The sequence below is a fragment of the Melitaea cinxia genome, chromosome 14 (assembly GCF_905220565.1).
Source record: "Melitaea cinxia chromosome 14, ilMelCinx1.1, whole genome shotgun sequence".
In the NCBI taxonomy this organism is placed as follows: domain Eukaryota; kingdom Metazoa; phylum Arthropoda; class Insecta; order Lepidoptera; family Nymphalidae; genus Melitaea; species Melitaea cinxia.
Genome location: NC_059407.1, coordinates 11,305,208 through 11,323,211, shown reverse-complemented (window position 1 = coordinate 11,323,211; position 18,004 = coordinate 11,305,208). Strand labels below are relative to the sequence as shown.

At 31.3% G+C, this 18,004-nt stretch overlaps 2 protein-coding genes across 2 annotated transcripts; one reads left to right on the top strand and one right to left on the bottom strand.

The window, feature by feature from the left end:
• The first annotated feature begins 363 nt into the window (after window positions 1-363).
• LOC123659402 lies at window positions 364-4,570 on the top strand. The gene is made up of 7 exons (XM_045594617.1): window positions 364-370; window positions 431-513; window positions 1,151-1,316; window positions 2,516-2,628; window positions 3,096-3,188; window positions 3,322-3,452; window positions 3,902-4,570. The coding sequence occupies exons 1-7, from the start codon at window positions 364-366 to the stop codon at window positions 4,098-4,100; spliced, it is 792 nt and encodes a 263-aa protein (XP_045450573.1). The 3' UTR covers window positions 4,101-4,570.
• On the bottom strand, window positions 4,558-16,082 carry LOC123659993 (palmitoyl-protein thioesterase 1). The gene is made up of 5 exons (XM_045595143.1): window positions 15,939-16,082; window positions 15,621-15,858; window positions 14,742-14,906; window positions 5,929-6,205; window positions 4,558-4,965 (listed from the first exon to the last, which is right to left on the bottom strand). The coding sequence occupies exons 1-5, from the start codon at window positions 16,021-16,023 to the stop codon at window positions 4,840-4,842; spliced, it is 891 nt and encodes a 296-aa protein (XP_045451099.1). The 5' UTR covers window positions 16,024-16,082; the 3' UTR covers window positions 4,558-4,839.
• Window positions 16,083-18,004: the final 1,922 nt, after the last annotated feature.

The window sequence follows — 18,004 nt, the reverse complement described above, 5'->3', positions numbered from 1 at the left end:
TATCACAACATTAACAACTTTAATGTGATGTGCGAAATTATTTATGTACTCTTTTAAATATAGATTTATGTGTTGTGTGAAGATTAAAAAAAAATGTACGGTACCGGCGTAGCAATTCCGGGATTTATCTTTTACGAACAAATGCAAACAATTCACTTCTTTATTGTATAACAACATAAGCTACCTACCTTTTTATAAAGGACATTATACTTTTTTAAATAAATTGTTGAAATATAATTTACTCTTATAAATACTCTTTTAAGAATATTTTATGGATAACTGTCAAAACCAAAAAATGTTACCAAATAAATAATAGGTACTCTGTTTTTTTAAAACACTCATGTCATTTGCATTGCATTAGGTATGCGAAGTGCGTAATAAAATCAATAAGTAATAATGTTTTCTTCTAATATAATAAGAAAATTTCAAGCAATCAGAATAACATTTTTTGCAATACAAACTAAGAAATGTCATAATTTATTTGGAATCAAAGATTTAGTTCGTCAGGAAAAGGTAAATACGATTAAAATTAGAAGTTCGTCTCAGTCCGTTGATTTGAAAATATAATTTTGTTTTAGATAGCATTTATTGGAACGGTTAGGCTACAAAACGTCTTATTTAATTCATATAACTAAAAATTTATGTATCGATCAACAAGAACCTCGTTACTTATTAGTAAGTTAACTTAGTAGTGAGGTAAGCTTCAGGTTATCAATTAAAAAAGTAGGGCACTCACAATTTTATGAATTTACATTAAATTAAAATTTATTGTTTAAATGTTTTTTGTAATTTGTCTAGTTGTTAACTGTTTTTATGTTTAGATTAATAATCATCTTTTGATAGCTATATTATACTGTAGTCATACAGGTACGAGCCGAAAGCACATACATAGGTAGGGTAGGCCTAATTGTCTCAACATTGAATGTAGTGATTCTTAAAATATACAATTATCTCATTTTTATTTCTCTATTTCCATTCATTATTGGGTAATATTTATTAGTTAAAATCTTTACAATTAAAATTTTTAAAGCTTAGCCTTTAACGCTAAGCCTTTAACCATTAAAAAGGAAATATCGAGACAACCACATTTTTTTTTGTAAGTGTAAAGTAAACATTAGTACCAAAAACCAATACATTTGTTATCTTACAGCCAGAAATATTTTCCATATCTCCCGTTCAAAGCAGTAATCATGAAATAGCAATAGACATGATAAAGCAATATTACTTTAAAGAACATGTTTTGGTTCGCGCGCGGAACATGGATCTGTCCAGTGACCGGGCCATTGACGAGTACCTCATGGGGTTACTGAAGCAGGGTAAGATAATTGTTACTTTAAAGAGATGTATTTAAATATGTAATATTTAAGACCTTAGAAGAGAAGAAGAAAGACTGTCTTGGAGAGAATACCACTAAACATTTAGTCCACCTTACGTTCCAATTGTTTTTTTTTACACTGTCGACCAATAGTGCTGAAAAGGAGCCTGTTGTTTTGAGCTGTCTATTAATTATAACATAACATAACATAACAATACACTTTATTGTACACCAAAAGAGAAATAATATATATTATGAACTTAAACAGAGTATCATCAGGCACAAAGGGCGGCCTTATCGCTAAAAAGCGATCTCTTCCAGGCAACCTAGGGGCAGAGGAGATGGTATTGTGTCAGTGTAGGTGTACAAATTGAGACATAAATGTTTGAATATATTTACTTATTTACATACATACATACATAAACACATACATAAATACATACATACATACATACATACACATATACATACATATATACATAAATACAATTATTATTTTTTACGATGATTGGGATTTATGGGTATGCCTAAACATTCACATATTGATATCTACTTTTCCCGTTACGATGATTGGAATTTGTGGGTATGTTTAAACATTCACATATTGATATCTAAATTTCTTTTAATACATTTACTTTGGTTGTCCTGACTTGTCGTTGCTGAATAGGTACCTACTAGATTAATTTACCGGTAAACATTACGTTCACTGTGAGTTTGTCAGTATTAGATTTGTTAGATGTAATGAGTTATGTAAGTTAAGTCAACTTGGCTTTTCGTGTTTTATCACGGTTTATTAGGTTTTTTAGATGCCCGACGTTTCGGATACTTTACAAGTAACCAATTTCACGGGAGGACTCGTCGAGGACGCGTCGGGCATGTAAAGAACCTAATAAACCGCAATAAAGTCCGAAAATCTTTTTTCATTGTAATAAGTCAACTTATTTGAGCAAAGTCACTGTTACAGAAACACTCCAATATTTTTATATCTTAATTACTTTTTAACACAGAACATTTATAAAATCCTTGACAAAGTATAAAGCTGAAAAGAATTGTTATCAAAGCAATTTAGTCATTAGTCAAAACCCACCGTCTGACTACATCCTTAGTTTTTTTTTACATGGTGGCATTGAGAAAAGCTAAGAGATATTTAAGACCAATACTTGATTATATTTCACATTATTGTAAATATGTGAATTACAGGTAACTCTCTATTTGCAAGAACTGAGGATGGTACAACCGCAGGTGTCTGTATTAATTTTGCAGCTAGTCCGATCGACGTAAAAAATCTACGCAATTACGCCTTTTACAGACAAGTATTCAAAATACGTATATAATTTTAGTTAAAAAATTAATTAATTTTAAAAATGTTTAAGTTTAATTTAGAAATGTTTCGAAAAATATTCGGTTATTATAGATATTATATTATCAGGTATATTTTCATAATATACCCAGTACCCAACAACCAAAATAGCCAAATGTTCAAAAACCTGCTATTACGGCGATCCTTTGAACCAACAATGTCATTAAAATGAAAATAAAAATAAATAAACACTTCATACTCAACGGCCCCCAGTAGGATTTTCTCCTCTACCGGGGGTCTGGAAACACACACAATACACAAGCACAAACGCCCAGACCACGCCAAATTTCTATATTGCCAATACAAATGTCTGTCGTGGGTGGGGATCGAACCCGCGCAAATTATTAATTATACTGTGGTTTAATGTATGTGCTGAGTTATTTATTATTTTCTAATAAACTTTAATTGTTGTCGATACAGGATCCAAATACGAAAGATCTCCTTTACTTTACTGCAAAACTTCAGGAGACACCTAATCTTTGGGAAATTTTTAAACAGAACAAAGTTTTTGAGGTAAGCATAATTTAAATTATACGAGGACTTCATTTAAAACCACAGTTTAATGATAGATATATTATTTGTAACATTATACTGAATGAGATAAATTGATGTATGAACAAAATACTTTTATGTTCAATTGTTCTAGATGAAAATGTTGGCTGTGATTCCCGAGTTCCGTAGACAAGGCGTCGCTACTATGTTGGCAGAGAAATCGAAGGCGCAAGCGCAGGATCAGGGTTACCATGTCGTTCGTATGGACTGCATTAATCCGTACGAGTAAGTGATAATAGCTTTGTAGTAATATAGTGTAGTAATGTAGTAATAGGTTCGATTTAAAGCATCCTTTATCCAGTAGGGAAATTGGTTCGCTTTCATTTCTTTTCTTCTGATAATTTTATTCTCTGTGTGTGTAATTTTATAATACATTTGTAATTTTACAAAACTTATAAACAGTGGGTTTAGCTGGACTTTAGTCGTTTTTTAGTTACTTTCATTTCGTTAAATTCCAAAGAGGCTACAAATCTTTGTTTTGTTACGCGAACCTGTCCTTTTAAAGGTCCTTTAACCGTCAAATATTGTATTACGCATACGTCAGAAGCATCTTAGAATACGTTGCTCCTGTATGGTCCCCGCGGTACGATGTTTATATAAAACGCATCGAATTTATTATTATATGTACCTATATTTATTTTGTACTTGTCTTCTTATACCAATTTTGATTTCAGTTATAAAATCGCCGAACGCTGTATGTTATCTTGCCTAGTAAAGTACCCCCTACACAAGTTGCGCGGCGCCCACGCACCATTCATAAAGCGCAGTTCGGAGCACAACAGATGCGTACGCGTGTACGTAGCGCATGCGCAGTACGACTCACCTGAGATGAGTTTGATGCGTCAACAAGTTGATGAGAGCATGTTTGAATGAGATTTATTTTTTTTATTAAAGCAAATAGTATAGAAAAATGTGTAACTATGACATTGTCTCACTTTTGTTACGATTGTAAAATTGCTGTTTTGTAATATTTCATAAATTGTTAAAAATGTTAAAGGATGCTTTGATTACTAATACCTACGTACCAGTAATGTTTTATTAGTAAGGAGTTAACATTATAAATGGTTGACTAAGGTAGATCATACTTTTCTACGTGTAGTCATAATTATTATTGTTGTACGTGTACAATTTTGTCTCTTATAACCGAAGCTCTAGTCATAGTTTATCGCATTTTAAGGATGTGGATCTGATATGTTAACTATAGAGACATTATTCTTTATAAATTGTTTCTTTTTATTTTGAAATTATTATATTTTTCGTAATTGTCAATATTTAAAATGTTGTTACAATAACAATTAATGTTTTAGAAGTGTTTTAAATAAAATAATCATTCTAGTTTTAAACTTTATTTAAAATTCATTTTACTTATTAATATAATTATGTCATTAATAAACAAACGATTTAAGCGTAACATGAAGTATTTACTTAAAAATTTTCAGTAAACAATTTTTCTTAAAATATAAAAAATGATAAAATAGTTCATAATTTTATTTAGTACTTATCAAACTAATATCCAATAACTGGTTAATTATTGCACTTTATACTTAATTAATTTCGATAATAGGATCTTAAATGAGATTTTTTTATAACACGCTTATCAGTCTTAGCGTGATTAGATCAGGTATGGTTTTATAATGCTTTCTATGAACCATTCTTCTGTAAAACGAAGATGATCGCCAGGTTGAGAGAGAAACACTAGCTTACCTGCTTCGTCCATTTTCTTTAATCCCAAACGATCCTAGAATTATAATGATGTGTTAGTATACTTACAAATTATCATTTAACTACCTATATACCTAAATATTACACAAAACCATAAAGGCTTTGATATTTTTTAAATACTTAATTTCTCAAATTATATCTTATACTAGCTGACCCCGCAAACGTTTCTTTGCCATATATGTTATTAACTCGCTTAATCCCCCCCCCCCCCCCCCATATAACTTAAGGGTATAAAAAATTGATGTTGGCCGATTCTCAGACCTACTCGATATGCCCACAAAATTTTATTAAAATCGGTCGAGCCATATCGGAGGAGTTCAATGTTTAACACCATGACACGAGAATTTTATATATTAGAAGATGAGCATTTAGCTATACTTAAGTACTAACTTTCCATTTAATTTCCGCTACTGATGGATTACTTTTACAAATATTTATTTCCGGTGTGCGCATCTGTCCTTGTGAATCACTCCAATATGCCTTGGGAACGTGTTTCCTTTCCTTTTGAGCTGTCAGATGTGGTAGTTATTATAGACACCTGATGGCGATCCTTACTCATAGTAGAGAATATATGCCCCAACTCGCAGTGAAGCAGCGTAATGGATTAAGGTCCGTCCCTTTTCCCATATAGAGAATGAGCCTATACCCAGCAGTCTGACGTTACAGGCTGAATCATCAACTACTAACTCGTGTATATTTTTTTAAACGACTAGGTCAAAAAACAAGCTTACAGAATACCTCTTGGTAAGCGGTCATCATATACGTCTGCAAAACCATAATCATTACAAATGCGTTGTCGACCTAGATCTAACCTTCTCAGGAGCTCTGGTCACCTTACTCACCAAAAGAACACTTATTTAGCTGTGATCTTCTGTAAGGTTAACGTACTTCCCCAGATGGGCTGCTCCAGATTTTGAACAGTATGTATCCTGCTGTGCTCCACCTGAATACTATATAAAAATATATAAAGAACGTAAACCTGTTTATATATAGCAGACTGTTGTAAGGTTAGAAGTTTCTTCGCTTGTCCAGGAGCGTAGAATCCGAACCACTCAGTTTCTCTCGGCTGCACGATGCTATCACCGTCAAACTTGACCATCACGAAGTGTTCCAGATTGTTCAGATTGTCGATATAAGTTTGGTTAATTTTCATTTCGTTGTTTATGTCAGCGAGGAATTCGCTGCTTTTTTTGTATGTAGCCTCGTCTAAAGGATCGTGCCAGTATGTTGCTTGCACGAGGGATTTTTGGACCCAGCTGTAATAAATGTTTATGATAAAACGCGACGATAAAAAAGGAAAGAAAAAAAAACGTATAAAAGTATTAATTAAACTAGTTTTATTCTACAAAATGTTGTTTTTGAATATCATATCAAAAATTGACCGCTCCAACGGGGATCGAACCCGCGTCTCCGACTGACCGTGTCGGCGCTCTAGCCAATTAAGCTATGGAACGATGTACCCGCTAGATCGAAACTTTGGATATGATTTTATTTTCGGTTTAAGCGAACCCGAAAATGTTTAGAATCCCTAATGTGTGGGTAACACGAAAATAAAATCGTATACAAAACGTTATGTTTTAGTTGTATTTTATGTACTAGACGTACTAGACTATGTAATTATCTTAAGTAAAGTAAATAGGCATACTATTTGGTACGAGATTTCTTCATACTTTAAAAGTCTGAGAATATAATGGAGCAACTGTAGTAGCTGATTAACTTTCTACTAGATATGCGCAAAATTATAAAAGAGTCAATTGATTGATTTATTATTATAGTATACTAGCTGACCCCGCAAACGTTGTTTTGCCATATATGTTATTAACCCTCCTTGATCCCCCCCTTATAACTTAGGTATATGAAAAATAGATGTTGGCCGATTCTCAAACCTACCCGATATGCACACAAAATTTCATGAGAATCGGTCAAGCCGTTTCGGAGGAGTTTAACACCGCGACACGAGAATTTTATATATTAGATATACAGGTTGTCCCAGAACTCAACGTCAAGCCGAAACGGGGTGACAGGATTGATTGTAACTATCATGAGAAAAATCAGAAAAAAAAATCATGCAGTTTGAAAATTATGGGCATGTAAGAAAAACCTAGAAATTTGGTCAAACTGTAACAAATTTTCGGTTACTGTGGTCAATTTTTATTATTTTTGTTCATTTAAACTTAGAAACCGTAACCTTAAATAACATTTCTAGAATCACAGTCAAAACTAATGACACAATTGCCCCAAGTTTTCTAGAATTAAGACTCCTTTAAAAAATGTACTAAACAGCTACCGAAAAATGGTAGCGCCATTTAGGAGACTTCTAAAAAAAAGGAATATACAAATAGACACTACACCCCAACGATAGCTATTTTAATTCATTATTTTACCAAAAACGCCAAAAATTTATAGCGTTAATGTTAAATGAGTTCGGTTTTACATGCGTCATATTATACAGTTGTGTGACTGATATTACGTCACTGCCGTTATATATTTTTCTTACGGTTTTAGTATCACTTTTTTCTCAGTTCGGTCGCCCAGCCAAATGTCAAACCTGCCGTAGTTCCAATAATTAATGAAGGAAAAATTTAATTGAGATTTATTTACGCTTCCTTCAAATTCCCTAATGTTTAAAAACGCCAAAAATACCGTTCAAGTTTTTATTGATGCCACAGCATGGAATTGTTTGAATGTAGGTTAAGTAAATCAACATATTTTATAAGGTTTAAACCGTTACTGCTATGGTGTTTGAGGCATATTCTAAGTATGCTTACTTAGGAATACATGAGATAACATAGTTAATTAATGACTGGCTACATCATTATTTTATAAGCTATAATAATAAGGTAATAATGAGTGATGTCGGTTTAGATAAAACGTGAACACTGTAAATAGATTTTTTAGTATTTTTGGAAATACTATAATAAATAGTTATTTGTTTTTGTTAATTCATCAATGTTAATGTCAACAACTAAAACTTCTAAGGTGTACTTAAGAAGGTTTTAAATTGACACGGTAATATAAAATTATTCAAAAATGGGATACTTACCGGAGTGAGTGTCTCGTGAACAATATATTCGTAGCCAATATCGAAATACCGAGCTCCGTAAAATGTAAATAAAAAACATGGTAAATATCCCGTTTTTCAATAATTTTACTTAAGAAGTATTTTATTTTAATAAGTTTTTCGAACTTCTAATGCTATAGAGTTAAGAAGTTCGCAAAACGGACGTTTTAAAAAAGTATATCATTTATGAATGTAAGCAATGGGTACTCACTTTTTTTTTTAAATTTAAAGGCAGACTGATTTTTATTTTTATGAAAGTTCAACACTACGCTCTTAAAATATTTATAGTTCGAAAATTTTTAATTTGTGATATTTTTAACGCTTCTTTGGTTGTGCTTCTTTCTTCTTCTTCTTTGCTTCTAGTGTTTCCAAAAAATTCACGAATAAATATTTTATTGAGAGATAATTTTTTTTCAAGATTTGTATAATTATTTTATTTCTAAATATAGCACATGTAGCGCAGCCTTGGTTTCATTGTAAAAATATCATCTAAATTTTCCCAGGGGCATCTGAACCGTGCTTATCCTGCTATATCCTTTAATTCTCTTAGTATGCCGCATGCATTCGTTTGCTCAATTTATTTTGATTAATAAGGCCAAAGATGAAACACTCGCGATTCAGTCTCGCGTCCTGACCTTCACCTGCGATGACATCTGGTACATTTTGTAGTTATTTTGAACCGCAAGATCACAAGGTCTATACAATAGTAAGGATAATTTTATTTAAGATTACTTTGTATCATATAATATTGAAAGTGGCTTGCGCTTTCACCAGTAAGTAATGATTATGCTCAATTGAACGCACGCCGATACATTTTCTTGTTTTACAAGTTATGGAAAATTCCGATATCATAGACTTACTATACGGTTATTGTGAATTAATATTCATTACATTCCAAATTTTTAGTGTTGCTATTATTACTTATATGCATAAATATGTTTGGTGTCGGATATTTGTTGATGTGCGCGTATATAAATTTTACCATAAATTGTTTTAGCAGTTTTAAAATAAGAAAGTACCTATGTAGGTACCTACTTGTTTTTATACACAACTTTACAACAAGCAAGCAAGGTGTGATTTTCTATTATTTATATAAGCTTTTATAGAGTTGAAACTTGTATACCGTTACTCACTGTGTTTTAATTACGAAATCGTAATAAATAGAAAACATTTTGGATTTTTAAAAATATAGTCGATAACCCATTCGAATAATAACACAAAAAAAAAACATTATCTCAGTACATAACGCAGTACTAGTGTTGCCCAAATTCAGTCTTGGTCTTGCAGTCTTGGTCTTGTTCTTGCGTTTTTGCAAGACCAAGACCAAGAACAAGACCGCGTATTTTTAGCAAGACCAAGACCAAGACTGACCGTGCAAGACTTGAGCAAGAACAAGACATAGCCTGCAAGACTCTTGCGTCTTGCAGCTAGGACTTAGCGCTATTTCACTGAGTAGTTAGTAGGTACGCTTAGGAATTCTGTGAGACGCAAAAAACTGTATCAAAGAATATGAAAAACTGGACCTATGCGCATTACGACTAATACCATAAACATAGCGAATAAAAAAATATCTATTAAAATCAAACTGAGTGCATGCATAGTTATGTTTTAACCATCGGCACTTTGATAATGCGGCATCAAAGGTTTTGTACTTACTTCTCAAAGAAATTTGCCGCTTTTCGGAAGTACATGGTTATGATACACGCGCCGGCGGCTTCTTTTGAAATCTAAAACAATCGTTGCCGCCACGCCGAAATCATAACATTTGACACTATTTGATTGCCGCCATAGGGCGTAGGTATACTCATGCAAAATAATTTCGAATTTTAAGAGTACCTACAGGTGTTCCAAAGAATAAATAAGTTTCAGAGTGCTTAGAATGAAAATGAATACATTATACTGATCACGCAAGTAGTATTATGATTAGGATAAAATGGTAAGGATAGGTAGTAGATGTCATATTAATTCATTCTAGTAAGTATATATTATAATATTGATTACTTATATGGTTTTAAACTAATTACTTAGGTACTATTATTGTACATTTAGTCATTATATTTCTTAAGTTTTTACAAGAAAAAATAGCAAAAAGTGTTCAAATATCACCCGTTTAATAAATATTGTAGCCACTTTTAAATATACTTGAAACGTGTAAAAAAATTCTACAAAACTAATAAAATAATATAAAAAGCGTAGGTACTTACCTACTAATAAAATAAAAAGCCTGCGATAAGAGTTTTGTATTACTTACCAGCCCGAATATCTCTGAGAGAGATGATGAGAGTAAGTATTTACTAGCTGTGCCCGCGACTTCGTCCACGAGGAATAGTAACTTTGGAGGTATAGTGACGTTCAGGACTTATTTATTTATTTTAAAACTTCTGTCATCAAACATACAAACGAACTCTTCAGCTTTATAATATTAGTATAGATGTACGCCAAAACATTCACTTATATGTAAAGAATACTGATTGGCACTAATTCTTTACATATATTTTATTCACGCGTCGCGTCTGTACAAGTAGGTAATATTTAGTGTGTGTTTGTACGCCGCACGCGGCATTGTTTGATTTGCGGCGGCATCCTTTTCATAGAGCCGGCACGTGGCGAGGCGGCGCGGTAGAAAGCAAGGAAACGTACTATAAATAAAGGAATTATTTTAATTCCAGTCATTTCCAATTGAGCTGTGCTTCGAGTCTAACTTAATAATTGTTTTTACTAATTCTCGTTGTTTTCTAAAAACGTATCACGTGTACAATTTAATATGAGTGACGAAGATTCAAATTATTCTAGTCCGAGTAACGAGAGTTTGAGTCACAGATCTAAAAGACCCAAAAGCAAATTTGAGGAGTTTTTCGAAATAATTCATGCATCCCAAACTGCCTTCTGTAAATTGTGCCAACATAAAAAGATTGAAATAAAAATGAAAAACAGAAACACTTCAGGCTTAAGGAAACATCTAATATCTTTCCACAAAAAGGAATCAGAAATATTTCTTCCTGTTAAACCAAAATTAAGTGGAGATATCACAAGCTTTTTAGTAACCGCTGGAAGAAGTGGACAGGTAAGAATATTTTTTTAACAGTTAAAAGAATTTTAACTCTGCGTAGCTATTGATGCGATACTTTCAAAAACGCCATTAACTTACGTAAGTATTTTTGAGTTAGTGGTGTTTTCATCTAGGGGTGCGACATATTAAGTATGTAATTATCGTCTTAAATATTTTTTACCTGCAACTTCAGTACCTGCTGAGAGGTTATTTTCTAAAGCATCATTAGTAATTAGAAAACATAGAAATAGGTTAAGTGATGAGTCAGCCAGATGGTTACTTTGTATTAATTCTTGGTCAAAAAAATTGATATAAAGTATCATAACCTAATGATAAAGCTGTTGATTTGTGTTGTATTTTATTTTTTATTCAAATAAATGATAAATCGTAAAACTCTTTTATTAAATTTCTTATAAGTTGAGGGTTCAATCTCTTTCTAGACAGATAAGTATTGTTCTTTAAAATACAGTCAAGTTATTGTAATTAATTTGTTTTTTTACATGTTTTAGCAAATGTAAGCTTATAAATCATAAATGTTTATTAAGAAACAGTTACTTCCATGGAAAACGACATATAGGTCAGTTGATTTTTCGAATTTCTTATCAAATCTTCAGTTATTTATTAATCTGCTTGATCTTTACTATGGCTATGTTAATTCAAGCTCACAATGTTCCAATTCTAATACGTTTTTCTAAGATTTAAAGTAAACTTTAATAAATAGTAATAGACTAATAGGTAATTGCAAGACTTGCAAGACTCTTGCTGCAAGACCAAGACCAAGACCAAGACTGGGAGCGCAAGACCAAGACCAAGACCAAGACCAGGTGTATTGGCGCAAGACCAAGACCAAGACTGGCTAAGTCTCGTCTTGTTCTTGCATTTGGGCAACACTACGCAGTACATTACAAAACAAATACTGACACTAGATAACCTTTGTCGTGCAAATATATCGTCGTCTGACCTACGTTCGAGATATCCAAACACGCTTGAAATTCGCAATGTTGAAATAATGCAAGGATGCGGTCCACAAATAGTTTTCCTTAAGGCACAATGCATTGTTGTTTTAAAATACAATAAAACCTAAATTATATAATAAATAATATGGTTTTCGAACAACATTTTCTCAAAAATTAATTTTAGGTTGGTCTCTATTTAAAAAAAATATACAGCACTTAGAATTTTAAATGAATTTCCACTGCACTTAGAATTTCAAATGAATTCCCACTGTCGCACACTATAGGTACTATTTTAGTCAATAAAACTAGTCTTGTTATTTCTAAGTAATGTTATTATAGTTATGGATAAACAAAGATCCAAGGTACATATGGCGTGAGAATTTAATGAGGAGGGAACTTAGTCATAAAACATGAAGACTATTCGGCATGGAGATAGATCATACACGTGTTCGCATATTAAGGAAAAGACAAATTGTATGGAAAATGATACAGCTGATAAAAGTATGGAATGAGACGAAGACTGGTAAGAGAAAAACAATATTGTGTCAAGACAACGTAGGACTAGGACAGGAGAATTAAGGGCATGAACATTTAGATCATACTCATGATATCAAAAATAATCTCTAAACCACAAATTACAAAATCTTTATTCATTAACCAACTTAAAAAAAGGAGGAGGTTACTCAATTCGACCGTATATATATATATATATATATATATATATATATATTGTTATGTATGTTCGGGGATAACTTCGTCGTTTATGAACCGATTTTAATAATTATTTTCTTGTTGGAAAGGAGATATCCTAAGTGTGGTACCATGATAACGAAACTAGGATCTAATGATGGGATCCTAGAAAAATCGAGGGAATCCCTCGAAAATCCGCATAACTTTTTACTAGGTGTACCAATTTTGATGATTTTTAATTTAATCGAAAGCCGGTGTTTATCAAGTGGTCACGTTTAAATTTCATCGAGATCTGATTACAACTTTTAGAGTAATCTTTGATAATGCGTATTTGCTTGACTATTTTTTCGTCTACTTACCTTGTATTACTTGTCGATGTAATTGAAGTCCGTTTTTTTTTTTCGTCTGCCAGCAAACACAATTATTATCTTTATTTGAAACTTTAGTTTGACATAGCAGACCACTATTCTAAGTAAGGAATCGTAATAAAACTTAGACAATTTTTCATTGGTGTTTTTCTTGGGTATACAATAAAGTTATATACTTGCATTGTTTTGTATTGATGAATTAAAAGGATCCAAGATAATTCACGTAAAATATGTTAGGGATATATAGAGCTATTATAATGTCATCATCACACAATTTGCTTACACGTAACTGTTTTTATAAGTGTGTAAGACTTAATTAGCGTAAGTATTAAAGAATTTCATATTATTATACAAGATAGTCGTAACTAATCTCTTTGCCAGTCATAACTGCAATTTATATAACGTATTACACGAGTATGATCACAGATAACTGTTAGTTATAAATGCCATTTTTAAAGATATTTGGATCAATTTGCTGTGACTATGGATAAGACATTTTTTTTTTACCATATTTAATATAGAAAAAAATTATACTTAATTTTGTCTTACCAATATAGAGCAATAATAAATAAAATTTATTGATTTGTTTAATGGGTTTTAATTGTGCCAGTGAAGCACGGGAGATATCATTAATATATAAATAAATAAATATCTACACAATACACACACGGTCGTCTGTTCCTAAAGTAAGCAACTTAATGCTTGTGTTATAGGTAACAGCCGACTGGTATATCTACATTTTTTTTTTTTCGATAAACATACTTATAAATAATACATATATAAATATATAAAGAAATATGTATATTACACCCAGACTCGGGGTGGGAATCGAACCCACAACCCTCGGAGCAGTAAGCAGGGTCACTACAAACTGCGCCAACGGGCTAGTCATTAAAATCACGTACATTGAGAAGACGCGAAAGAAATTGGTTGGTGCTGTTGAGATAACAGTATCAATTTAATTTTCAAAACCGGTAAATATGTTTATATTTAATGTGTTAGACCAAAAATAAATTTTTAAATAGCAGATCTTAATAATTCGAACTAAAGTCTAACAATTTTGGAGTTCGAAACTTATATCCCGTATAACCGGTCACGAATTTATTGTATAAGTTTGAATTACATAGCTATGTCTATTCTAAAAATTGTGTGTAACTTACTAATCCGAAAATATAAACGATTCATTATTATAAAGGAGAAAGTTAAATTGTACAGTACCAAAATATCATCTATATCTATACAAATAAATAAAATTGGATTGTCTGTTTGTAATATTAAAATAGCCGCTTTTTACTAAATTCATATGGATGTATACACGATACATATACCAAAATAACATTTTTTTTTATAATTTTGGTCAGTCTGTCTGTCTGTCTGTTTGTTCCGGCAAATCTCTGAAACTGCTGGACCGATTTTGACGGGACTTTCACTTGCAGATAACTGATGTAGTAAAGAGTAAATTAGTCTACTTTTGTTTTAGATTTTATTTTTATTTTGTGACTGCAAACTAAACAACAACAATAAAGTCGCGGGCATTGCTAGTGTAAATTAAATTTGTTTAGGCATATAGTGTTGTATTTTATTGTACAGATTTGACAACTCTACGTATTAAAATCATCACGTTAGTTTTTACACATTAGTGGTAATTACAAAGGCACATATAATTACCTGTAATATGCTGCGTAGTTTAGCAACTTTCTTACATAGTCGCAGGATTCATGCTGTAAAGCAAAGCAGTGAGGGAGACCGTATACGCCCTGATGTTGGCCACCAAGTGTGATCAAATTCTTTATTGGCCCCAATTTATGACCACAACGCTGCACCACTGCCCGTCTTGTAACAAAAAATAACATTTTTTTACATTATTATTATGGTAAAAAGTAAACCTACCCATTTTGATATACTTTTTAATTATAGATTAACTCCAAAACATTAAATACCTAATACAAGACCTTGCTTTAAAATATATTTTTTTTTTACCTAAGGATTTTTTAATCAAAAATTAATGAACAATAATTTTAAATATTTAAGATTTCAATTACACTAGACATCAATTATAATTGTGGTGTAATAATTCTTATTAAATTTGACATAATAATTTTTTGTACAACAGATCACAAAATAGGCTATAAAACGTAACATTTTATTAACTCCATCGCAGGTCCAAAGCAGGCAAGTTTTTTGGTAGTAAATAAATAACAAGAGTTGTGAATCATTAGCAACCTAATAGCATTAATTTCATTTACATACAATACTAAAAGTAACAATGTCATCTGTTCAATGAACTTTTATAATTATGTTAAATAATTCAAACAATTATATGCATAATTTTGATAAATAATTTAATATTACTTTATAATTGTTAAATTTAATATTGATTTTGTTTACACAGAATTATATTTATAATGATTCAAATAACTTTATATAAATATAAATACCAATAACTTTTATTCAAAATTCTATGAACTTGTAAAATATATTTTGGTTAACCATTAAAATAAAATAAATACTAATAACTATAATAGGTATTAAATTTTCAAAACTTACAGAAACTGGCTTCCCTGTGAAAATCCTATACCATTAAAACCATTTTTAAGTTTTGGATCCTTGGCAAGTTCTTCACAAACATATTCCACTTGTTTATTTGGAGACATAAAGTAACCATTTTCTAAATCTTCTACTGTAGAATTCCCTATCCTCAAAGAAAGCACATACACTCCAGGGATTTGTCTTTCTAAAAACGATTTGAATAGCCCTAAGCTGTAGGCTAGGCAGCATGTGTCACCTATTTAAAAATAAATAATTACAAAAAATTATAAAGTGGTAATTATAATTATGAATTAGAGAAGAAATTATGGTACTTACCCATTCCATGCCATAGCACTATTGGGTTAGGTTCAGCAGAAATGTAATTAAATAATAATATTAATGTTAAACCTAACCACTTCATATTGACAATAAAATGCCTATTTCTGTATAATTCTATATATAATTTCTATATGCCTATTCTATTCATGTATAAATAAATCACGGAGATGTAGTTGTTGAGCTAATTTAATTTAAATTAAAGAATGTCCAGTTAATTATTTCAAATTAGATTATTAAAAAGTATAACTAGTATTTATTTTAAATAATATTTTTAACTTGATATTAGATAAATATTATTTTTAATCAGTTTTTTTTATCATAGCATTTTTTATAAGAAAAACATTATAAGCCACCAACAACACTTACAACAGTTTCGAGTTAGATCGAGTTAACTTGTTTATAAAGTAGAATTTGTTATCATTCGGGTCTTGTCAATGTCAATTTACAAATTAATAATGTCACATGAAGTGGCATCTAGCGACTAACTGTAGTACTAGATAGTAAAAAATGTAGATTAGTAAAATCTAAAAGAATAACCACTTTTGCCCATTTGCTGTAGTTTGCAGTTAATGTCATAGATAGCGCTTTACTCATATTTTCTTTTACCTCAATTTGGAAAACAGATTTCTATGTTTAGTCTTTATTGAACTTACAACTAAGTTTGTGGAAATTTGTTATTTTAATTTTAAATTTATTAGTTGAGTTTTTATATGTTATGTTGGCGTTTTTTTTTCAGGTAAACATGTGTGTCCTTCTACAAAACTTACTAGTTACGATATTTTGGCAATTTTAAACGGGGATGCCAATCTTTCTCTGGAAAATTCCCCTCCTAAAGTTTTATATGACTGGGTCATCGACGACTTTCAAAGACAGATGAAAATAATATATTATTGAAGACGTTTCTTCTTTATAATTATTTTGCCTCACTGGACTATCCAGCTTTTTTTTATATATAGACTAGCGCTTGACTGCGATCTCATCTGATGGTAAGTGAAGATGCAAAGATACAGCGTAGGTGGTGCACGCTTGCCTAGAAGATGCCTATTCACACTTGACTTAAAGATACCCAAGCTATAGTTAGTTGGAAAAAAGGAAGCCGGAAGAGCATTCCAAATTTTTGCGGTGTGTATTAGGAACGAGGAAGAAAACCGCTTAGTGCGAGATCGTGGGATTTCAATCATGTAGCGGTGCAGATTCATGCGATGACTTGCGGTTCGGTAGTAGAAAGATGATGGCGGAACCAAATTGTATAGTTCTAGAGCTTTCTTTAGCAGAAGTTCACCTGTCATTATATTATGACTGACTATTTTTGCAACCTGCCAATTCGATGCAAACTCGTATTCCTGGTTCCGTGTTCGTGGTAAGAATGGACATGTTCGTAACTGTACCTCTAAAATAGATCAGGCTTCTAAATTACTTGATCTGTATGATTTCAATTTTCAAAAAATTTTATCTATGTAATTATGAAATTTTTTAACGTATTTAAAATTATTTCCATATCTCTGTTTCAAGAAGTCGAATAAAAAATGAATGAATGCATTTACAAATATTACTCACACGTTTTTATTTATTACATTTTTAGATCAGGTTCAGAATTTTTAGTTTTATTTACTGGAAAATTACACGGGGACTTTGAAAATAAAAATAAATAAATACATATAAGAATAACACAATAAAAATACACAATAACTTTTGAACATACTTTTTATTTCAATGCGAAAATGTACAATCAAATATTTATTGACAGATTTCAATACTGTACGGTGCTGGCACGACATAATCTTACTAAATTTAAAAATAAAAACATTTTATATATTTTTAAATAAATAGATTAAGTTCTACGACGTTGTTTGTGTTGGCTTTGGCTAGTTTGCTCTGGGCTAGTACCTACTTAGTTTAGATGACTAGTGACTAATTTAGCGACTACATAAAAAATTTGGTGGAGTAGAATTAGTAAATAATAGTCGATTTATTTTGTTTTGCCATCCACCACACATCACCATAAGGACACTTATTTCATCAACAAAATAAATCCGAACTATCTTTTGAGCGTAGAGCAAACT

What these genes read in the sequence shown, in the direction of transcription:
- LOC123659402 (XM_045594617.1), top strand. An exon ending in ATTTAGTTCGTCAGGAAAAG is followed by an intron (nt 514 to 1,150) that starts GTAAATACGATT and finishes GTTATCTTACAG; the next exon opens with CCAGAAATATTTTCCATATC. An exon ending in CATGGGGTTACTGAAGCAGG is followed by an intron (nt 1,317 to 2,515) that starts GTAAGATAATTG and finishes TGTGAATTACAG; the next exon opens with GTAACTCTCTATTTGCAAGA.
- LOC123659993 (XM_045595143.1), bottom strand. Translation starts at nt 16,023, where the DNA reads ATGAAGTGGTTAGGTTTAACATTAATATTATTATTTAATTACATTTCT. An exon ending in AGTGCTATGGCATGGAATGG is followed by an intron (nt 15,859 to 15,938) that starts GTAAGTACCATA and finishes ATTTTTAAATAG; the next exon opens with GTGACACATGCTGCCTAGCC. An exon ending in TCACAGGGAAGCCAGTTTCT is followed by an intron (nt 14,907 to 15,620) that starts GTAAGTTTTGAA and finishes TTTTGTTACAAG; the next exon opens with ACGGGCAGTGGTGCAGCGTT.